This window comes from Sorex fumeus, unplaced genomic scaffold (assembly GCF_029834395.1).
Source record: "Sorex fumeus unplaced genomic scaffold, SorFum_2.1 ptg000063l, whole genome shotgun sequence".
In the NCBI taxonomy this organism is placed as follows: domain Eukaryota; kingdom Metazoa; phylum Chordata; class Mammalia; order Eulipotyphla; family Soricidae; genus Sorex; species Sorex fumeus.
The window spans coordinates 288,422-312,751 of record NW_026606120.1 but is presented as its reverse complement, the minus strand read 5'-3'; the positions used below and the strand labels follow the sequence as shown (position 1 = coordinate 312,751).

The 24,330-nt window shown below is 41.6% G+C and overlaps 1 protein-coding gene across 5 annotated transcripts in view; it reads right to left on the bottom strand.

Moving 5' to 3' along the window:
- LOC130035299 (rano class II histocompatibility antigen, A beta chain-like) overlaps nt 1-24,330 on the bottom strand; it is a 375,487-nt gene that overhangs the window by 233,064 nt on the left and 118,093 nt on the right. For 2 of the 5 annotated variants that reach the window (XM_056126910.1, XM_056126905.1), the window contains exon 6: nt 2,132-2,270. The exons of the other annotated variants lie outside the window; for them this stretch is intronic. In XM_056126910.1, coding sequence (XP_055982885.1) covers nt 2,257-2,270 — 14 coding nt within the window. In that variant the 3' untranslated portion in view covers nt 2,132-2,256. Of the gene's footprint in view, nt 1-2,131; nt 2,271-24,330 lie in introns of those variants that run through there. 5 annotated transcript variants of the gene reach the window in all.

Here is a 24,330-nt window from a genome sequence, read left to right as displayed (position 1 = left end):
TTTCCTAACATTATAGGTAAGGAGTCTGTTCAAAGATCTTTTCCATAGCAGTTGTTCACTTATTTTTATTCTATTGTGGATTATGTTTTATGGATGGCACAACTATATACTTACCCACCTAATATGGATAGTCTTTTGAGTAACTACCATTTTTTTTAATATACCTTGCAGCTTAGATCCTTTATTTTTCAGCTGAGTTGTTCTAATATTAGACTTGTTTGGAAGTCGTAGGATGGCAAATTATTAGTATGCCTATGTTCAACTTTAAATTTTAGTGTCAAATTGTCATTCAAATAGCTTTTCTCCGGGTACACTCTAAGGATCCATTTACACAATAACTCAATTCTTGTCAGTTTTTGTTTCATTTTGAAGATTGGAGTCCTCAAGGAATCCAGGATACCATCTCATGATCTCAGCGGACAGAGCTGGAGATTCAATACAAAGGCAAATGGATGTGGTACCACTCAGGACATGTGGATCCAGAGATTTCAAGCCACAGAGCTGTGCTTAAAGGCCTCTGGAGAAGCTGGAGCAATAGCACAGAGGTCAGGTTGTTTGCATTGCATGCGGCCAACCCAGGTTCAATTCTCAGCATCCCATATGTTCCCCCAAGCACATCCAGGAGTGATTCCTGAGAGCACAGCCGGGAGCAATCCCTGAGCATCGCAAGTGTGATCCCAAAAGCAAATAAATAAATAAATAAATCAAAATAAAGATCTCTAGAGCCACACCCTGTGATGCTTAGGAGACCATCTGGACCTGGGTTCAGTCCTGAGTTCACTACTTGCAAGTCATTTGCCATAACATTTGTATTATCTCAACATACCCATACATTGTCTTACATTCCACCTGTCTGGAGGACATGAGTAGTGTTTCACAGAATGTTACGCTTGTATTTCTCTAATTATTAATGAGAATAAACAACCAACTCTGCAAGCATTTATTTTCCACTGGCAATTTCTCTTTTGGAAATACCTTCTTAGATATTTCCTTTTTCATATAAAGTTTTGCTTGTTTGTTTTTAAAATATTAAAAAATGTGTTTTAAACAGACGTATTTTCAACGCATGCTTTGCAGATAATTGCATGTACTTCAAAGCTTATTGTCAACCCACTTTGTATGTGTGAGCGTATATGCATGTTTTCTTTTAAAAAAAAGTAGAAATTAAATTTTTCTCAGAAACAAAAAAAATAAATTTTTAATGGAAGGCAAAAAATTCTCATTTAATCGCAAAACTGAAATTCTCAAACCGGGAGAATGTGGAAGCCAGGGAGGAAAGAAAAGAAGCGATGAAGTTGGGTGGGGGGTGGGTAGTGAAAGGAAAGTAGATTAGGAGTGATATCAGGACAGGGATTGAGGTTCTGGGATGTATTAGTGTTTAAGGTGCTTGATTTCCTATCCAAAAACCATGAGAATTAACACTATTGTAACCTACATTGAAAGAGTAAATAGATGAAACTTTTTATCTCAAAATAGTTATATCCTTAGTTCCAACAAAGCTCCAACAGTTGTTGGCATAATTTAGATCTCCTGTTTGGAAAAGGTCTTAATAGGAAATTTGTGAGCCAGAATAGAAAACATCTTTCCAGAATTTGGGCTTTTGAAGCCTAGTGGTTGTTGGGAACTTCCAGTTATGAAATAATTGCATCTTGGTCATATAATGGACACAATGGTGATTATAGTTAATAAACTTGTATATTCTAAAGCAACTGAAAGAGCATGTCTGAAAGGTTCTCACTACAAGAAAAATATTTTGATTATAAGTACATGGACATTAGACATTTTGTCATAATTATTTCATCATATAGAGATATCAAATAAGTGCTAGAATCCAAAACTAATATAATGTCATATGAATTTAAAATCTAATTAGCATAAATTAGAAATCTCATTATAAATACTAGTCATAATTGTGTTTAATTCTGCTAAATCTCTACAGCCAGATATATGGTTTCATGTGCTTCTTTTGAACAGCAAATCGACACACAATGGGGAAAAAAAAGCCCTTGTCTTCATAGCTGCAGCACAAACAGGCTCTGGGGTCAGTGCAGGATGAAACTTCACAACCAGACTCTCCATGTAGTGAGTACAAGAAGTGATTACAGGAAGTGATCTAAAGACTGTCTCAGAGTCAGAAGATTCCAATCTCAGAGACAGAAACTTGCAGGCAACTGCAAATTATGGGCAGTTACAGGCAGGTATTACAGAAGAGGAGAAAGAAGTATCCATCAAAGACCTTCAGGAGATCATCAGGAGTCAGTGCAGGAGCCCTGTAGAAGAGAGAGTGATGAGCATAGTGCACCCCGAGGAATGGAACCTCTTTCCTCCCCTTAGAGAAATCAGATCGAGAAAGCTGAGGGCCCTCTCATGTGGTCTTCACCTCCCATGACATCTGAGTTAAGATCAATTTATCTAAAAATCAAAAGGCAACTAACAGATCTGTTCTGATGTGTGGGAAGTAGGGAAGTTGTTGTCTTTCTGAAGGATATGATGACTCCACGTTTTTTTAAAAATCTAATTAAGATTCTAATTTTCTACCTCTAGTAGCTATTTTCCACTTCTAGCAGCTACTTTCACCTTTTTTTTTTTTTGGTGGGGCAACCCAGCAGTTTTCAAAACTTACTTGAGTTTGCTGCTCAGAGACCACACCCAACTCAGCTCAAGGGATTATTTGGGTTGCTGGTAATGGAAGCCAGGATAGTAGCGTGCAAGGCAAGACAAGCATTCCACCCTCTATACTACCTCTCTACGCCAATATTCACTCATCAGTAACTACACAAAGGAAGTCGCCGACAATATGTGAAACATTTTAGGCATTATTCTGATATCTAACATCCAAGCTGTACCTCTGACTGCAAGTTTCAGAGAAAGATCCCATCAATGTGTGTCCACTTTGAACGGAAGAAGCTCAGCAGTTTCTACAGAAACTAAGTATAATTCTCTACTAACTGTTGATTTTGTAAGGGAAAATATGTCACAAATTGAGACCACTGTGTCTGGATATGTTCACCTCACACCCTTTCCTCCTTTACTTATTCCTTCCCCGAACCCCATGTTGAATCAGAGCAAAAAAAAGTACCTGTTGGCAAAGGCCCATGAGGTCCTACAAAAGGAAGTTAGAGAGACAAGGGTTTCATTACTCAAATCGACAGTTTCTCATTTACCCCAAACAGAAGTGACATTTGGAACACAACTGGATATTTCTTCTTCCCTAGCCATCTGGTACAAGACCTTCATTACCAGAAACCAAATCTCCACCCTACCCTCATCCAAGGAATAAAACTGCCAACAGAAGTCAACATTCCAACCTTCTCCTTTTCTTTCCTTTTGTTTGTTTTATTATTACGTTACCATTAGTTACAAAGTTTTTTATAGTAGAGTTTCAGGCATATTTTGTTCCCTCACCAATTCAACTTCCCTCCACCCATGTCCCCAGGTTCCCTTCCTCTCAGCAGCCTCTCACCTTGACAGGCACAATTTCCACTTTGGTTGTTGTTATGGAAACCTCCTGATTACAGTATCATTGACTGAGTAGATTACATAAATACAAACACCACACCTCTAATTGAGTGGCCTTAAGTCTGAGCCTTATTAAAAGATTTTAGAAACAAGTCACTGAGACTATGGAGAATGGGAAAGTCCTAGGACATTCTCTACATGTTACAAGACTACCATTAACTATTCAAATCAGACTTTAAAAATCTCCAGCAAGGTTGTTCTGACTCATTTCACTAGCAGCATGGCCTCCTTCCTTTCAGGGTCAGGAGGAAAAAGGGCAATCTGGAGATTGATGCATAGCTTATTTTCCTCATTTTCCAAGGTGAATTTACCTTTCTTGTTCTTGTAATGGATGAAGAGGCCCAATCCAAGGAAGAACAACCCCAACACAAATCCTCCAATGCCGCTCAGCATCCTGTTCCAGGCAGAATCAGACTGGGCTCCTTGGGAACAAAGTCTGAGTGTCAGCATTTGCTCCACAACTCATGAGTTCCTTAGTTGAGGATCTAAACTCTAACTTGAGTACCAAACAGGAGGTGTCAGAAAAACCTTGTTTTTCATTTGTACCACTCCCTACAAGATGGAAAGCCCCACTAATTGATTCTTAGACATAGTGATAGCAGAGCGGTAGGTCATTTGCCTTGCGCGCAGCCAAAATGGCCGACCCGAGTTTGATTCCTCTGCCCCTCTCGGAGAGCTTGGCAAGCTACCGAGAGTATCTCACCTGCAGAGCAGAGCCTGGCAAGCCACTGTGATGTATTCGATATGCCAAACACAGTAACAACAAAATCTCCAATGGAGATGTTACTGGGCCCGCTCGAGCAAATCGATGAACAACTGGAGGGCCTTTACCTTTTAGACATAGTGAGCTGATGAGAGAAGAGGGAAGTGGGGAATGGATTCTAGCTCCCTTAAGTACCTTTACCCTAAGGCCCCAGTTACAAGCTCTAATAGTCAATGTTTCAGAGTTATCAGATCTGGAATTAGGAACCATAATAAGTGGAGTAATATCGCTAAAACCTGTAAAGAAAATCACACCAGAATTATTTTGATGCTCTTGTAATTAAGTTTTCTGTCGTTTCCATCCAGCTCACGAATGATGTCTGAAATAAAATATCTACATATGCTCCCACCACCACCAGACAGAAGGTCCAGCTTTGTGACTGACCTCACACACACATTGGCAGCTGATTTATTCCAGGGTGGCCTACCTCCCTGTGGTGCAGATCTCTAGAGCCTTAAAGGGGATGGGGACAGAGAGTGTCCCCACCGTGCCAAAGACCAGCACTACACCCATCCATATTCAGTTTGCACTACCACCAGAGAAACAGCCTAGCTTCACATATGATCTTGGAAAGATGCCATGAGACACTGGAAGTTCCAAAGCTCCTGAAGCATACTGCTTCTTACCATGTAACATGTCTAAACTTCACAGAACTGATATCCCCGTAGGCGCACAAAAAATTACATGGAGAAAATTCATACAAGTCCACTGAGCTCAGTGACTGAAACCAATGATACAGAAAGCTCAACTAGCATTTTTGAACTAGTTTGTAAATTATAAATAAGCTTTAAACAAAGTTTCATGCAAAAAAATCAAGAATAAAATAAACTAGGCTCAGAGAAACTCTGCCTACTGACTTGAGAGACCCATAGTGACCAGAAACAAACTGTCCCTTACGCCACTCCACAGTGATGGGGGTCTCGAGCACGGGGTGCTCCACTTGGCAGGTGTAGACATCTCCACGCTGGGGAGTCATTTCCAGCATCACTATGATCTGGAAGGTCCAGTCCCCATTCCTAATAAGTGGGGTGGATACAACGCCAGCTGTCTCCTCCTGTTCATTCCGGAACCACCGAACATTCACTTGGCCTGGGTAGAAATCTGTCACCAAACACATCAGCAGGTTGTGGTGGTTTAAAGCCTCTGTCTTGCTTGGGTAGACGGTCACTTTAGGTTTTGCTGAGAAAAGCAACAGACATAAAAACACATACTGAGATAGACACTGGGCATGGAATCATTCCAAGGTGCTGAGTCCTTCCTTGGTAACAAAGTGAAAAGATCCTTAGGTTTTAGAACTTTGATTAGGATCCAAGCTTAGTCAGTTTGTTAGCTTGAATAAACACATCAGTTAGTTTACAGCACCAAGAGAGACTCAGTTTCTATTAAAAGCTTAAAAAAAAATTCAGCTCTTTTAAAAGTTATATTTCATAATAGCACATTGGTAGGGCACTTGCCTTGCACGTGGCTGACTATTCGTCCCAGGTTCGACTCCTCCACCCCTCTCAGAGAGCTTGGCAAGTTACCAAGAGTATCTCACCCACATGGAAAAGTCTGGCAATCTACCCGTGACGTATTTGATATGCCAAACACAGTAACAATTAGTCTCACAATGGAGACGTTACTGGGCACACTCAAGCAACTTGATGAACAATGGGAGAACAGTGCTATATCATAATTATATAGGTCATATGAAAATATTTTATGATAAACATTAACTTCTTTTCCCTTCCATCAGGACCATTTCTAGTAACTAGTGTAAACTAGGATATAACACAGTGCTCTGCAGGTCCCAGTGCTCTTCCAAGTAGAGAAGGCAATAGCAATTTTGATTTTCTCCCACTGCTGTGGGACTTTCAACCCTCTCATTATCCCAGGAATAGTGATATAAACCAAGAAATAAGAATAGGTACAAAGTGGTTAGTATTATATGGAGAAGTATAAAGCTAAATCCCTGAAACTACATAATGTTTTAATGCAAAGACAAGCCAGTTTTTAAATTTGAACAGACATTTCTCTTTTTTAAAAATAGATGTAGTACTCTTTATTCAGTCATTGATTAAGCTGAGTGAAGGAGGGATGAACTACAAATTATTTTTAAAAAATTTTTTAAATTGAATATCTTTGACCTTGACCATTACAAAGCTGTTCATAATCAGGTTTCAGTCATACAATAATCCAGCACCCATCCCTCCACAAGTGCACATTTCCCACAACCAATGTCCACTCTTTCCCTCCCACCACCCCCCAAACCTCACCCCCATCCAGCTTCCATCTATGGCACTCTCCTTCTTACTCTATCTCTTTTTCCTTTTTTCATTATGGTTTTCTATTCAGCTACTAAGAGGTCATCCTGTTTGTCAGAGTGGGTGGTTAACCCATCCGGACCCTGAGACAGCCTGAAAGTTTCAGTCACAACAACTGCATACCCATCAGCAGATTATGTCTCGGTGAGTTCCATCCTGAGACTGTAGAGTCAGGCCAGGGGTATGGCTATGATTTTGGATTGTAGAAGCAAAAAGTTGCTGAGGGCTCAGCTTGGGCAGGTACCAGGCTGACCTTCCCCTCTCTGAGTTACTCCAGTCTGTTCAGCCATGTGCGGGTCTGAAATGGAGACTTTTGAAGTCTTTCAAAATTTATATCTGAATCTCTGAAGCAAAGGTGGTAGTAGTGCTTACATGAGGGTTCTGGAGTTGGTTTATGGTGATGACTGTCAGTGCTTCCAGGGGCATTGGGAGGTCGAGGGAAGTAGCCCATCTCAACTCTGAGAAAGCCTGGAGATTTCAGTCACAAAACCCGAATAACCACATTTTCAGCAGATTATATGTCTGCTATTATATATACTCTCCGCACACATGAAGGTACTGGCAGAGGGACAAAGCCACGCGGGTTCCGGGGCCGAGATCTCCAAGCCTACTCGAATTGGAGTTGAGCATCCTCCACCCAGATCCTCCAAATTCCAGTAGGCGGGGGTCACACCCACCACCTGGCCTCCTGACACCGTGTAATCCCATCAGCGGCCAAGACTCAGAGACTATAAAATCCAGCTCCCGGAACCGCACGCCGCGACATCTTATCAGGACATCTTTTTATGACATCTTATTATCTCATTCCTACTCTGGACAAACTTGCAGGCTATCGAATATAGCCTGCCCACAGGGCAGAGTCTAGTAAACTCCCCGTGGCGCACCAAATATGCCAAATACCAGTAACAATGATGGGTCTCATTCTCCTAAAAAGCCTTGAATATAATCTCAGGGCTAGGATGAAAGAGACATTACTGGGGCCTGCTCGAGGCAATCGACGATATGTCTGTGAAATCCGTCCTGAGATGGTGGAATCAGGCCCAGATATGGTGGCGATTTTGGTTTGTGGGAGCAAGCAGCTGCTAGGGGCTCTGCTTTTTCAGGTTCTGGGCTGACTCGACCCCCCCGCCCCCCGCTTCCCATTTACTCCAGTCTGTTCAGCAAAGATTAACTGCAGTTTTTGGTCACTTTCGAGATTTCTTTATGGGTCTCTGAAATAAGGTCAATAAATGAGCTAGTAAAGCTGAGACAGAAATTGTTTCTGGCCTGAGCTCCCACATACCTAACTTTTGGCCATTTGATTTCTTGAAAAACTTGGTCCCAAGTTGTTGGGACCCAGCCAAAGGCACAGTGGTAATTTGGGGGTATCAGGAAGCCTGAATCAACATCAGGCTGCTGATGGCACTCAGCACAAGGCACAGTTTGATGTGCAGGCAGCACCATACCCATCGAATAAGCATTTTTATGTCACACCTAGGAGGACAACAGTCACAATCACAACCTTTCATACATAGCAATGCTTCTCAAACAGGCTTCAAACCTAACACCATTTGAGAATAAAAGCACCTCTAACATGCTGCAGGTCAACAAAGCATATCTGTTAGGTTTCAATCTAATCTTAGCTCAGATGCCATATTTTATGCATTTCCCAGAAAAATTTCTATTATTTTTTTATTTATTTATTTATTAGTGAAACACCATGAGGTACAGATGTAGATTTACAATTTTTTGTGCTTGGGTTTTGATTATACAATGATCAGATACCCATCCCTCCACCAGTGCCCATTTTCCACCACCATGGATAATATCCCCCCCACCCCCATCCCCCCATCCCCCACTGCCTCTGTGGCAGGGAAATCCCCTGTGTTCTTTCTCTCCTTTTGGGTGTTGTGGTCTGCAAAAGAGGCATTGAGTGGCAAACATGTTCAGTCCATAGTCTACTTTCGACATGCATCTTCCCTCCTGGGAGGATCCTCCAAACACCCTTTATTTGGTGCTCCCTTCTCTATCTGAGCTGCCCTTTCCTCTAGAATGCCGGGCTGGCCACTAAGCTATGGAGTAATCCTCCTGGTGCTGATCTCAGCTATTCTTGGGTATTAATCTCATATTTTGTTACTTTATATCCCCGAGATGAATGTAATCTTTCTATGTCTATCCCTCTCTTTCTGACTCATTTCGCTTAGCATGATACTTTCCATGTTGTATCACTTGTATGCAAATTTCATGACTTCATCTTTTCTAACAGCTACATAGTACTCCATTGTGTAGATGTACCAAAGTTTCTTTAACCAGTCATCTGTTCTTGGGCATTCAGGTTTCTTCCAGTTTCTGGCTATTGTAAAGAGTGCTGCAATGGACAAACAAGTGCAGATGTCACTTCGACTATACATTTTTGCCTCTCTGGGATACGTTCCCAGGAGTGGTATTGCTGGGTCAAATGGGAGCTCAATTTCTAATTTTTTGAGTATCGTCCATACTGTTTTCCAGAAGGGCTGAACCAGTGGACATTCCCACCAACAGTGAAGGAGTGTCCCTTCTCGCCACATCTGCGCCAGCATCGGTTGCTTTTGTTCTTTTGGATGTGGGCCAGTCTCTGAGGTGTGAGATGGTATCTCATTGTGGTTTTGATCTGCATCTCCCTGATGATTAATGATGCAGAGCATTTTCTCATGTGCTTTTTTGCCATTCGGATTTCTTCTTTGAGAAAGTTTCTGTTCATTTCATTGCCCCATTTTTGGATGGGTTTGGATGTTTTCTTCTTGTGGAGTTTAACCAGTATTTTGTATATCCTGGATATCAACCTCTTGTCAGATGTGTATTCGGCGAATATCCTTTCCCATTCTGTAGACTGTCTTTGTATTTTGGTCACTGTTTCTTTGGAGCTGCAGAAGCTTCTTAGTTTAAGATAGTCCCATTTATCTATCTCTGTTTTCACTTGCTCGGCCAGTGGCGTGGCATCTTTGAAGATACTATAAAATCAATACCCAAAAGTCCATGGCTTTCCTATACACAAACAGTGAGAGAGAAGAAAGCAACATGAAAAAAAAACAATCCCGTTCACAATTGTGCCCCAGAAAATCAAGTACCTAGGAATCAGCTTAACTAAGGAAGTAAAGGACCTGTACAAAGAAAACTACAAAACGCTACTTCAGGAAATAAAAGAGGACATAAGGAAATGGAAAGATATCCCCTGCTCATGGGTCGGGAGACTTAACATTGTCAAAATGGCAATAGAACCAAAAGCATTGTATAAATTCAATGCAATCCCTATAAGGATACCCATGACACTCTTCAAAGAAATGGAGCAAACACTCCTGAAATTTATATGGTACAATAAGCCTCCACGAATAGCTAAAGCAATTCTTGGGAAAAAGAAAATGGGAGGAATCAACCTCCTGAACTTCAAACTGTACTACAAAGCAGTAATAATTAAAACAGCATGGTATTGGAACAAAGGCAGAACTGCAGACCAATGGAACAGGGTTGAATGCACTGACATCTCCCCTCAATCATATGATCATCTAATTTTTGATAAAGGTGGAAGTAATGTGAAGTGGAGTAAGGAAAGCCTCTTTAACAAATTGTGCTGGCATCACTGGACAGTTACATGCAAAAAAAATGGGCTCAGAACTCTGCCTTACACCATGTACAAAAATATTTCTATTATTAAGCTGCCATCTCCTTTTCATATCGTATATCCATATTTTACGTTTCTTTGTGCATTTATTAATTAATTCAATAATAGAAATTTGATAAGCACTGGAACTCAAAAACAAGCAATAGCATTCACAATCTGGAAAAAGAAACAGGAAAGCTATTTCAAAAGGTTATACTTTGGGGGCTGAAGTGATTGTTCACCAGATAGGGTATTTGCTTAGTATGTGCCCATCCGGGGTTTCATCCCCGACATCCCATATGGTACCACGAGGTCCACCAGGACTCATTCCTGAGCACAGAGCTATTAATCACCCCTGATTTCACCTGATGAAAGTAGATAAAGGACCACACATGATAGCCTCTCAGTCTCTGTATTGCAAACCATAATACCCATAAATATAAAGAGACAAAGAGGGAAATAGTCTGCCATAGAGGTAGGGGAGGCGTGGGATGTGGGGGGACGAGGGATATTGGGGACAGTGGTGGTAGGAAATGTACACTGGTTCAGAGATGGGTGTTCAATCATTGTATGACTGAAACTCAAACATGAAAATTTTGTAACTGTAGCTCACAGATATTCAATTAAAAAGAAATAAAATATAGCAAATAGCTAGGCATCTTGATCAAAAGAAAGGAAAAAAAGAAATAAGAAAGCTTATAAATGTTTAAGGAAAAAAAGGAACCTTGAAACCTCAAATGCTGACAAAATATCACATTTCTGCCACTCTACCTTTTCTTATTACTATTTTTGGTAATTCCAAATTCCTTTCATTGTACTGTCTTATCCTTTATCCATAACACAGAGACAGGGCATTTGCCTTGCGCACAGCTGGCCCGGCTGAGCTAATTCAATTCCTCCGCCCCTCTCAGAGACTCCGGCAAGCTACCGAGAGTATCTCACCCGCACGGCAAAGCCTGGCAAGCTACCCATGATGTATTCAATATGCCAAATACAGTAACAAGTCTATGATGGAGATGTTACTAGACCCGCTCAGGCAAATCGATGAACAAAGGGAGGACAGTGCTACAATGCTACAGTTATTCTTTTGTGTAGAATGAGTTAATATTTCATGTACGTTTTATCTATTTGAAATATCTTATGTTCTTTCATTTCATTTTAGCATGTTCTCTTAACATTCATATGCATTTAATTAAATAGCTGATTACCTATGTACTCTTAAGATTTCTTATTTTCCTTTTTATAAAGAATTACTTATTTTTCAAATGGAACATAAACCCCACAAATAGCAAAATCAATCCTTGGGGAATAGAAAATGGGAGTCATCACCTTCCCCAAATTCAAACTGTACTACAAAGCAGATGTAATTAAAACAGCATGATATTGGAATAGAAAGAGACCCACAGACCAATGGAACAGAGTTAAATATCCTGACATAGATCCTCAAATATCTAATCACCCAATCTTTGATACAGCAGCAAGAAATATGAAGGGGAGCAAGGAAAGCCACCTCAAGAAGTGGTTCTGAGAAAACTGGGGAGCTACAAGCAAAAAGAAGAAAAAAGATAAAAGGGAATACAGTAAACTCAGACCTCTTTCTAATGCCAGGCACAAAAGGCAGATCAAAGTGGATTAAAGACCTCAATATGAGACCTGAATCCATAACATACCTGGAGGGAAATATGGCAAAAACTCACTATGAAATTGATGCTGGAGGAATCTTCAAGGATGAAACATCACTGAACAAGCAATGGAAGCAAAGATAACAAATGGGACTACTTTCAACTAAGAAGCTCTGCACCTCAAAAGAAATGGTGAGTAAGATACAAAGTCAGTTCACAGAATGGGAAAAATTATTTAATCATCTATCTGATGAAAGGCTAATTTCTAAGATATATGAGGCACTGGTAAAACTTTACAAGAAAAAAACCATCAAATGCCATCAAAAACTGGGAAGAAAAATGAACAGCAACCTCCTCAAAGAACTCAAAAGACCAAAAGACACATGTAAAAAGGTCCTACATCCCTACATCCCTAATCATCAGGGAGATGCAAATCAAAACAATGAGATACCATCTCACACCAGAGACTGGCATATAGCAAACGAACAACAAGAGCAACCAGAGCTGGCATGGATGTGGGGAAAAAGAGAGTTTGTTTCGCTATTGGTGGGAATGTCGACTGGTTCAGCCTTTTAGAAAACAACATGGGCATTCCTCAGAAAGCTAGAACTTGGAGCTTCCATATTGTCCAGCAACACTACTCGGAATATACCTCAGCAGCCCAAAAGCACATCTGTATTACTATATTCATTGCAGCACTGTTCACAATAGCCAGAATCTGAAAACAACAGGAGTGTCGCAGTGTCTGAGAACAGATGACTGTTTAAAGAAACTATGGTACATCCAAACAATCTAACATGCACATGTTTGAAAAAGTGACGTTATGAAATTCGCTTATAAATGGATGCACACGGTGTATAACTGAGACCTAAGCACAAAAATTTGTAAGTCTACAACTGTACCTCATGGTGTTTCACTAATAAAAATAAATAAATAAATAAATAAATAAAGGTTTGAAAAAAATCCTTATACATTCATTCTTACTAATGAAATTAAACATATGTCTCTTGCAGAAAATAAATAAATAAAAAATAAATGGATGCACATGGAGAGTATCATGTTGAGTGAAATGAGTCAGGAGAGGGACAAACATAGAATGATTGAATTAATTTGTGGGATACCAAAAAAGAAAAACAGAATATGAGACTAATACCCAGGTTCAGTAGAAACAAGGGCCAGGAGGATTGGTTGGAAGCCTGCCTGAAGTGCTGGGGGAGAAGGGAGTTGGGATAGAGAAGGGACCACTATGACAAAAATAGTCAGAAATTACCATTCTGGATAAGAACTGTGTGCTAAAAATAGGTAAAGCAACAAAGACGATAACCTCTTAGTATCTGTATTGCAAACCATAATGCCCTGAGGTAGGGAGAGACAGAGAGAGAGAGAGAGAGAGAGAGAGAGAGAGAGAGAGAGAGAGAGAAGTAAAGTGCCTGCCATTAGAGACTCAGAGCAGGGGTGGGGCAGGAGGCAGGAGAGAAACTGGGGATATGGGTGGTGGGAAATATCCACTGGTACAGAGGTGGGTCTTGGAAGATTGTATAACTAAAACTGGCTGATCATGAACAGCTTTGTATCTCATGGTAATTCAATCCAAAAAAACAGACTTGCTTAAATTTGCAGTCAGACATTATCATCATTTCAATAACTATATTTTGAGATTTTTACAGAGGTTGGTTTGGTTACTGAGAACATGACGTGAGCGTGAAAGTATAAGTAGGACTTACACTGTTAGAGGCAGCTAGTGAACTCAGCACCCCAATTCAATGGCAGAATTTTAAATTAGACCTTTCACTCTAATTTTGGGTCTGCTTCCTTGTCTGACTAGAATTGTAGTCAGGTATATGGATTTCTAAAATATTTTTTTCTTTACAGGTTAGGGGTAAAAGATTTGGCAACCGTTTGTGAGAAAAATATTAACTTATGCAATATTATAGAAACAAATATTTACGTACTATATAACATTAGGATGTAGTCAGAAGAAAGCAGGGAAAAGTCTGCTAAAAGTTAGGAGGACCTGTATTGAAAACACTGTCCTCCCGTTCATGATTTGTTCGAATGGGCACCAGTAATGTCTCCATTGTCAGACTTGTTACTGTTTTGGGCATATTGAATACACCACGGGCAGCTTTCCAGGCTCTGCCATGAGAGCGGGTTACTCTTGGTAGCTTTCTGGGCTCTCCGAGAGGGACAGAGGAATAGAACCCGGGTCAACTGCGTGCAAGGCAAATGCCCTATCCACTGTGCTATATCTCCAGCCCATTATTATAGTATATATCCAAGTAAAATAAATTCTAATTGGAATCAGAAAGATTAAAGAAAACCTTTGAAAACAAAGATTAATATGTAAATTTAAGGCTCCTGAGAGAGTATTATTATTCACCCATCAACTCTGAAATATAGGGAAGAAAATTCTCTGAGGAAGGGCGGATGGGAGGGAACCTAGGGACGCTGGTGGGCTCCGCCCTCTGCTGCCCTCTGGTGGTGGGCTTGCTGTAACAGCACCTCCGAGATAAATTCCTGTTTTTAAGAACAGACCATACAGCGGTTTCCGGTAAAACTGGCTCTGGGGAGATTTTGTCTCCGCCAGAGATGGCGGAAAGAACTAATGATTTTATGTCCTCAGGGTTTCAAGACTCGGTGAGGGATTGGCCCGAGTATCAAAACTGTTTCTGCCCAAGAGCAGCGTCAGGGCGGGGCAGCTGCGGGCGCCCTGCGGGTAGGTTCCAGGCTGCGGGAGCGAGTCCCCTAAGCGCCCCCGTCGCCGCCTCTCCCCGCGGACACGCTCCTGCCGGTCACCCTGGGGTCCGCGCGGGGTCCGGCTGCGCCCCCCGCCCGACTCCCCGGCCGAGACTCGCGCCCGCGGCCGCGCCCTGCGCTCACCTCGCTGGCTCAAAACCGAGGCGGCGGCCAACTCATAGTTGGGTTTGCACGCCGTGTCCACCTCGGCCCGCTTCTGCTCCAGTGAGTCCTTCTGTGAGTTCCAGTTCTTCGCGTCCTGCTCCCCGTCCGTGGTCACCGCCACGAACTTCCCCACGTCGCTGTCGAAGCGCACGTTCTCCACGCGGTTGGTGATGTATCTGTCCACGAGCCGCACCCGCTGCGTCCCGTTGGTGTAGTAGCACAGGTGCTTAATCTGCTCCACGACAGTCTCTGCGGGTATCACCGCGCGTCAGGCCGCCTCCAGGGATACCCGGGCCGGCGGACCACTCCGGGCCGCAGGTAGATGGATGGGATCCGAACCCCTGAACGCAGCCCGAGCCCCAGAGCCCTCCCGGACCGGACCCTGCTCCCGAGCACCCGCAGACCCCTGCGCCCCCGACGCCTCCTTCCTTACTCCAGGCCTGCCTGAAGGGTCTAGGGCCGTCCTTGAATGGCAGCTGTGGGGGGAAGCTTGTCTGGGGACAGTCCTAGGATCTGCTAGTTCAGTAAGGAGGGCAGAAGCACTGACAGTCTGGCGCCCTGGAGTTAGAAAAACGAACCTTGCATGGAAAATTCGTTTTCCCTGAGGAGTCCCAGGAGCCTGAGACTCAGAATCCACCTGAGCGCGGCAGTTCAAGGGAATGACCAGAAATGCCTAAAAATAATCTTGTCCCTTTCCTGATGAGAATTTTTCCTTCGTTTCTGGCAAAGGGTCTCCTTTCGTATCTCTCCCTTCGCCTCTCTCCCTTCGCATCTCTCTCCTCAGCCACGGATTTCTGTCAGAGTGGAAAGGGGTGCACATCCAGTCTTAGGAAGGATTACTTTCTTTTTGAAAAGAACACAAGATTTATCACTAGATTAATTGGATTTCGATTAAACTATGCTAATTACCAGCTTCTGTAGATTAATTCGAATAAACTAACCATAAGCATAATTGTATAAAAAAATGCCAAACCTACACATGAAGAGTTAGAAGAATTGGAAGCTGATTCATATCAAGATAATAATGCTGTCTCTAATTGTTTCTCAGCATGTATTATTTTCCTTCTAGGCATTCTCCTTTCTCCAAATTTAGTCCATTGACAGTTCAAATCTGTGAATCCCGCTGAATACCCTGTTTGACCACACAATCCCAAAAACATCCAAAGTCCCTATCAGATGTCAAGTACACTCAGGTAGCTTGAGTTTGCCTCTGTGGGCTCTGCAAAGCCCCTTTCCATAGCACCTGAGACTACTGCAACCTTGTGTTTCCCCAACTTAAAATCCCACACTGTTTAGTCCAAGCAAGGTACTGGGGGATCCCAAAAATCATATGTCCTCCTCCATATGATCCCAAAAATCATATGTTTCTCCTGATTCTCTGGAGAAAATCATTGGTTTATAAAGAACTCATCCTGTATTTGCTAGTAGTGAACACTCCCAAGTGGTTCTGTCTCCCCAACAACACCCCTAGATTTAAATCTTGAAATGAGGATTGTCCTCATCTTACCTTTAAAATAAGAGTATAAAGCAGCTCTCTTTTCCAAAGAGGAAATTTGTGAATAAAGATTGTTTCCTAAGATCAAAGATTCCCCCACTCAAACCCTCATTAAGGCCTTCATCACCTTTCCCCCAACGGGGATCTGCACTTACTTGGAGTGTCCCTGCCTTCAGTCACCAGAGTGCTCCACACCACTAGAATCACCATCACAGCAACTATCCGCAGGCCTCTCGGTACATTTAGAGACATCTTCCAACACACAATCTGAGAACAAAAGAAAAGCTTATTTTAGTCAATACAGCTCAGACCTAATGAAAATGTACCAATTTCAAAGAATTAAAAGACCTATGAAGGCTGTCAAGCACCATATGATTGGAGAATACTATTGGAGGAACCAATCAGCGCTGCAGTTAAAGCACCTCATTTGTCTCTAGGCAGACATGATTTACAGGATGCCTTTCTTATCAGAGACTCTGGTATAACACTTCCTAATAACTGCATAAATCAACTATCCCTCACATCACTTTATCACAGGATCTTTAACCAATAGCATGATTGAAGTGGCACTATTTGGTGGACACACATAATATTACTTTACCCATTGGCTTTAAATTGGAAGGAAATAAATAATGGCAATGTTCATGAAGTGTTTCGTTTAGAAAATTGACCTGCATCTTCCTTAAAGAAATAATCTACGGAGACAGAAGGCAAGTAGGGTTTCAGGACTCACATTTTTTAGTAACTCTAAAAAGAAAAAAATTCGTTTTAACAAAACAAACAAAACCCACCTGGCTAGATTCCTCTGGGGTGAGCCCTAAAGTGGCAAATCTATCTCCTTTTTTTTGCAGTTGGCTCAGATCTCTGTGGCTTCTTTGTGGGTAGAGAAGAGCTCTTCCTCTTCTATGTTATTTGTTTCTCTTGCCTGACACAGTCTAAATACGGGCACACATTCATATACGATGAATACTCCTGCTTAGGTCTACTGCAATGTATCTGCAGCTTATTCAGATATGTGGCATAGTTTGGCAGCATTTTGGGTTGAAAAATCTAAAATTTTATTTCATCAGGCTCAATGATTTTGATATCTTCAAACACTCTCTGAAGCTAATAAAATGTTATAGCTTCATCAGTAACAAAATTAATGTTCTGTACTGAGACCTCTGATAAACAAGATTGAATCTAATATTTGTAGGCCATACCTGGCCACACCAAACAGTGCTTAGGGCTGGCTCCTGTTTCTGAGTTCAAGGATCCCTCCTAGGAGTACTCAGTATACTATCAGGGATATCTGAGTTCAAATCCAGATCAATAGCTTGCAAGGCAAGTGCCATACCTGCTGTACTGTATCTCTGCCCTAAAGATATTTTCATTTTTAATCCAGCTTGAATCCTTCTACCTCCATGATTATGAAGTATGATTTTTAATACTTCTATGGAGGAAAGAGCCCTTAAGAACCACAGAGACAAGCAACCAAAAGCCATAATGCTCTCTCATCACTGCTGACTTTGATATTTATAGCTTCTGCTACCTCCATGCCTGTCATCTTCCCCAGAAACTTTGTGATCCTCAAGAATGGGAATTTATATTGAATGTACCATTTTTGGTGTTCGGTAAACTGTTTTATGTATTCAAATATAAAAGAGACATGCTATCCGTCTCCTAGTTTTTGCTCAGCTTAATGGAGGAAAGAGTATGGTGCAGGAACCACCAGGACATTGTCAATACTGAACATTAGTAGTTGAGACTAACACTAAAATGACAAATCTGTCCCAGTTAATTGAGTCGTGTGACATTTCTGACTAGTTGGGAACTCAGAACAAGTAGAAGATAAAAAGAATTATTGCATGTATCCATGTTTTAAAAATTGTGTCAAGAAAATAAATTGTGAGTATAATAAAGATTTGTTGAGGACCTTTCAAGTTCCTGGCTAAGGAAATCATAGTGGGTAAGGAAGAGAGTGAGTCTGGTAATAAACTAGACAAAGTAGGAAATCAGGACATTGGCATGCAGGGCTGTTGGTGGAGGGCATATTGTGGTCAGAAATATGATTAATGAAAGGTTCACTAAAAAGTTGGTAACTAAGTAAAACTTCAAGAATGTATTAGCGATGTCAAGGAACCTAAAATATAATTTTATTACCAGAGTAAATAACAAAATCACTTCATATACTTTTTATTTGTTTATTATTTTTTGTTTTTTATATAATGTAGGATCACTGCTATTTATTCAGGCATAGATTAAGCTGATTGAATTGGGCATAAACTCCCCATTACTTTTTAAAAAATTTTAATTTTATAAGTTGGTTCACAATGTTTGATTACATTCAATATTCAAACACCAATCCACCAATATTACACCTTCCCACCACCAAATTCAGGATGTTTCCATCCCAAGCCCCAAGCCCTGTCACAAAAAACAACCAAAATAATGTATTTCATATTGTCTGTTATGAAGAACTGCTGAACATGCTTACAAAAAAAAAGTATTCATATAGGAAGCAGTGTGAAGATTGGTCTATTTTGGCAGGAGCCATTAAGACATTCTGTTGGATATCACTAACATGTTGGTGAAGTTTGGGTGATGTCAGCTTTGTATATATATATATATATATATGTATATCTGAAAATATATATATATCTCTGAAAAAATATATATATATATGGCAATGTCCTCCCATTGTTCATCGAGCAGGCACCAGTAACATCTCCATTGTGAGACTTGTTGTTACTGTTTTTGGAATATTGAATACACCATGGGGTGCTTGCCAGGCTCTGCTGTGAGTGCAGGATACTATCGGTAGCTTGCCGGGCTCTCCAAGAGGGACGGAGGAATCGATCCCTGGTCGGCCGCGTGCAAGGCCAATGCCCTACTCACTGTGCTATTGCTCCAGTCAGAGATAGGGAAGTACTCAGTGCAAAGTTTAAAAGGCTACTAAATAGAGCTAGTAAGCAAGACAAATGTAGTTGCATGTATGCTTCTAAAAAATCAGAATATAAAAATATTTTGAAATGGAGGTCGGGGGACAGATCGTTTGATAGCTTAGTGTACCTTCATCACAAGCATAAATAAGGTTGTAGTTAAGTAGTCAGTGCTGCAACATATGATCCTACAATTGTGTGTGTGTATATATATGGTTTTTTTTCTCTATGATTTGTTGCCTACTATCTGAACTCCATCAAATATGGTGTGGTAAGTATGGAGAATGGGTAGGGAGGGTTTTATGATGTGTTGCATGGCTGTTTTAGCATCTGTGCGGTACAGGAACATATTTACTCATATGTTTGTCTCAGCCTGAGCATGTGGGGAGCGGCCTTAAGAGTGGTGGCAATTGGGTTGTGGAGGGTTTTGGCTGCCAGAGCTGGATTCCTTGGGGATGAGTGGGACTCTCCTTCCATCCCCCTGTGTGAAGCTGCCTGGTGTGGAGTCCAGTGGCATGGTTATGGAGGCCTCATGTATGTTCCCTTTCAGGAGAAGCAGCTGTGCAATCTGGACCTTGGCTGATAAAGAGATTATCTGGCGATGGCAGGAGTTGACTTATGGGCGTGACCCCTGGGTTGCTGGAGATTGCGGAAAGCAGGCAGAAGATTTCCACTCTTGGTCCCGTTGAGCCCAGAGTCCGAGGTCACAAAGTTCTGCATTACCTGGGTTCCATAGGACTTCAGTCATGCGTGAGCTCGGCCCTAATGTGTGTGAGGTGGCCTTAAGCATGGTGGAGGTTGGGTTATATGGGTTTTTTGGTGCCAGAACTGGGTCCCTTGGGGCAGGAAGGGATCTCAACCACCTCCCTCTGGGACGCACCATATGAAACAGCCTGACACAGAGTCCGGTGGCATGGTTATGGGGGCCTCATGTTATGTTCCCTTTCAGGAGAAGCAGCTGTGTGATCTGGACGATGACCGATCTCCACGTTACTTTTTTTTTCTATTCCGATTGTTAATTTTATTTTATTTAAAATAATAATTTTATTATTGTTAATTTTATTTTATTTAAAATAATAAAATTAATAATAAAATTTATTAATTTACCCCTTTTTTGATTCACCGTGAGATACAATTACAGCGCTTTCATTATTTGAGCTTCATAAAATCATGAAACACCCATCCCTTCACCAGTGCACATTTTCTACCACCAAAATCCCCAATTACTACTTCCCAACACCCGTTCCAACTCTTCCCCTGCCTATGTTGAGCATATATAGCTGACCTGAAGCTGGTTTGTGGGTATGTCTCCACATACCTGATGTTTGGCCGTTTAATTTCTTGGTAAACTTGGCCCCAAGTTGTTGGGACCTGCCCAAAGGCACAGCAGCAATTTTGAGGTATCTGGAAGTCTAAAGGCACCATCAGGCTGCTGATGCACTCACACCACAGGTACAGGCTGACCTGCTGGCAGCACCATACCCCTACCCTCCATTTACTTTTGAGGGAAGCAGAAGGAGACACCTTCAAAGATAGACCTTTACTCTGCTAAAGAGCCAAGTTCCACAGTACTCAAGGACCACATTCTCGCTCTCTGTGTCTCTCTGTTACTCTCTATTTCTGTCTCTGTCTCTCTCTGTCTCTCTTTGTCTCTTTCTGTATCTCTCTCTCTCTCTCTCTCTCTCTCTCTCTCTCTCTCTCTCTCTCTCTCTCTCTCTCGCTGTTGTTGTTTATGTATCTTTTGTTATTGTCACAGTCCTTATGATGTTCTGTATAGTAGATAAAGGAAATTTAAATTAATAAGGTCCTGTGTTCTTTTTTTAAAAGAAGTTTTATTGGATCACCTTGAGATAAAGTAACAAACTTGCATGATTACTTTAGCTGATGGTATTTGGATACACATTGCATGGGGTTTTGTCCCTGGTCTGGAGCCTCTCTTCCCTGGGGCTCCTACTGCCTCTCCTACCAGGAAGCCATCCTTGCAGCTGCCCTGGAATTCTCCATCCTGGCTTCTAATATTGGTATTTTGTGTCAAAGGCATTCATGCCTTTGGGTTAGTTTAGGTTTCCAGAATATTTTTATGAATATACATGACCAGGAACCTCCTACCTTCCTACCTGCAACAAAATAATTGATGCATCTGTTTTCCTGTTTTAGTGAAGTATCTTTTCCTAAAGCTAGAGAAGCTAAAATTCACTTAGACTAAGAAAGTAAGCTATGTTAGTTGGTGGAATATTGAAAAAGAGGAAGTAAAATGATCTCTTTTTGCAATGACACAATGAAATACATGGAAGACCCTAAAGTGTCCACACAATCCTTCTAGAAACAATAAACAAATAGAGTAAAGTGGCTGGCTGAAAAATCATTACACAAAAATCAGTTGTTTTCCTATATGCAAACAATGAATCAAAGGAGAAAACGAGAGTCTATCCCATTTAAAATAGTGTCCAAAACCAGCGAGTAGCTGGGAGTCAACGAGCAAAATATACTAGAAGACCAATATGCATGGCCAGGAAAACAGAGGTTAGGAGGACTGGTCAATTTTTGCAACTTACCACAAATGTGTAGGGGGCTGACAGTAGGTAAGATAGAGAATAGACCACTATGGCAATAATAGCTGGCAATGATCACTCTGGACAGATTTTTTTTTAATTGAATCACTGTGAGATACAGTTGCAAAGCATTCATGTTTGACTTTCTGTCATACAATGATAGAACTGCTATCCCTCCACAAGTGCACATTTTCACCACCAATGTACCCCATATCCTCCCCATCCCACCCCTCCATGACAGACAATTTCCCCCCATACTCTCTCTCTACTTTGGGGCATTATGGTCTGCAAATCAGATAGGGAGAGGCTATCACGTTTCTTATCACTAGTTTCTTATCCTTCATCTACTTTCAGCATACAACTCCCATCCCAAAAGATACCTCCAACCATTATTCACTTAGTGATCCCTTCTCTATTCTAGCTACCTTCTCCCCCAGCTCATGAGGCAGGCTACGAACCATGGAGCAATATTCCTGGCCCTGTCTCTATGATCCTTGGGTGTCAGTCTCATTTTTTTTTTTATAATTCACAAATGAGTACAGTCACTCTATGTCTTTCCTTTTCTTTCTGACTCATTTCACTTAGCATGGTACTCTCCATGACCATCCAATTATAAGCAAATTTTATGATTTCATCTCTCCTAGCAGCTGCATAATATTCCATTGTGTAAATGTACTGAAATTTCTTTCACCAATCATCTGTTCTGGGGCAGTTGGGTTGTTTCCAGTTTGGTTCTGGCTATTGTTTACAGTGCTGCAATGAACATACAGATGCAAATGTCATTTCGACTGTGTTTTTTTGCATTCTGGGGATTATATCCAGAAGTGGTATTGCAGGGTCATATGGAAGTTCAATATCTAGGTTTTGGAGGAATGCCCATATTGTTTTACAAAAAGACTGTACCATCGGCGTTCCCACCAACAATGAAAGAGTCCCTTTCTCCCCACATTCATGCCAATCTGGTTGTTCTTGTCCTTTTAGATGTGTGAAAGTTTTTGTGGTATGAGATGATATCTCATTTTTGTTTTGATTTTCATCTCTTTGATGATTAGCAATGTAGAACATTTTTTCATGTGCATTACCATTTTTATTTCTTTTTAGAGGAAACTTCTATTTATTTTTTCGGGAGTTTTTTTTTCTTGTATAATTCTACTAGTTTCTTATATATACTGGATATTAACCCCTTATCAGATGGGTATTGGGTAAATAACTTTTCTCATTCAGTGGGCTCTCTCTGTATTTTGGTCAATGTTTCTTTTGAGATGCAGAAGCTTCTTGGTTTAATGGAGCCCCATTTGTTTGTTTCTTTCATTTGCTTGGTCAGTGGTGTTTCATCCTTCAAGATGCTTTTAACTTCAATGTTGTGGAGGGTTCTGCCTTCATTTTCCTCCATGTACCTTATGGATTCAGGTCTGATATTGAGGTCTTTAATCCACTTTGATCTGACTTTTGCGCGTGGCATTAGACAGAGGTCAGAATTCATTTTTTTGCAGGTAGCTATCCAGTTTTCCCAGTACCACTTTTTAAGGAGGCTTTCCTGGTTCCACTTCACACTTCCTGCTCCTTTGTCAAAGATTAAATGGTCATATCTTTGGAGTTCTGTGACAGAATACTGAACTCTGTTTCGTTGGTTTGCGGGCTAGACAAGATCTGAGGGTTAAGAACAGGTAAAGGGATGTGTATTTACTAAAAAGCAGCAACGTTCTATCTCTCTAGCTGCCCATGTTTGGTGGTCTGTGCTTGCCCCCTCTCGGGGAAGTCAATGCCGATGGGCTGACAAAGGAAGTCCAAGGGCCAGACTGGTCGGTATTCCAATCTCCTCCCCTTTCTTCTCTGACTCCCTTTCTGCTTCTCTCTCTGGATCCCCCTCATTCTCCTTCCGGCTTCCCCAGCCCACTCTTACAGCCTAGTTTATATAGAAATCATGTAGGGTGGGGATACAAAGGTGGGGTTGAACATTAACAAGTCAACAAAGAGAGATAAGACAACTCCTTCAGGAGATTAACTCAAGGACAAAAATCTCATCTAAGGAGATTACTCCAGATTGGGGCTGGAGCGATAGCACAGCGGTAGGGCGTTTGCCTTGCACGCAGCCAACATGGCTGACCCGAGTTCGATTCCTCCACCCCTCTCGGAGAGCCTGGCAAGCTACCGAGAGTATTTCGCCCAGCCTGGCAAGCTCCCCACTGACGTATTCAATATGCCAAACACAGTAACAACAAAGTCTCCAATGGAGACGTTACTGGGCCTGCTTGAGGAAATCGATGATCTATGGGAGGGCCTTTTAGCTGGAGCGATAGCACAGCAGTAGGACGTTTGCCTTACAAGCAGCCAACATGGCCGACCCGAGTTCAATTCCTTCGCCCCTCTCGGGGAGCCCGGCAAGCTACTGAGAGTATCTCGCCCGCACGGCAAAGCCTGGCAAGCTGCCCCTGACGTATTCGTTATGCCAAACACAGTAACAACAAGTCTCACGATGGAGACGTTACTGGGCCCACTCGAGCAAATCGATGAACAACGGGAGGACCATGACTATGACCGTGACTAGGAGAGTTGCTCACTAAAGGGCAGAATTCCATTCAGCCTATGTTGCTTTCTTCTTTCCTCAGCTAGTAATCCATTTTAGTAGTTGTAGTAA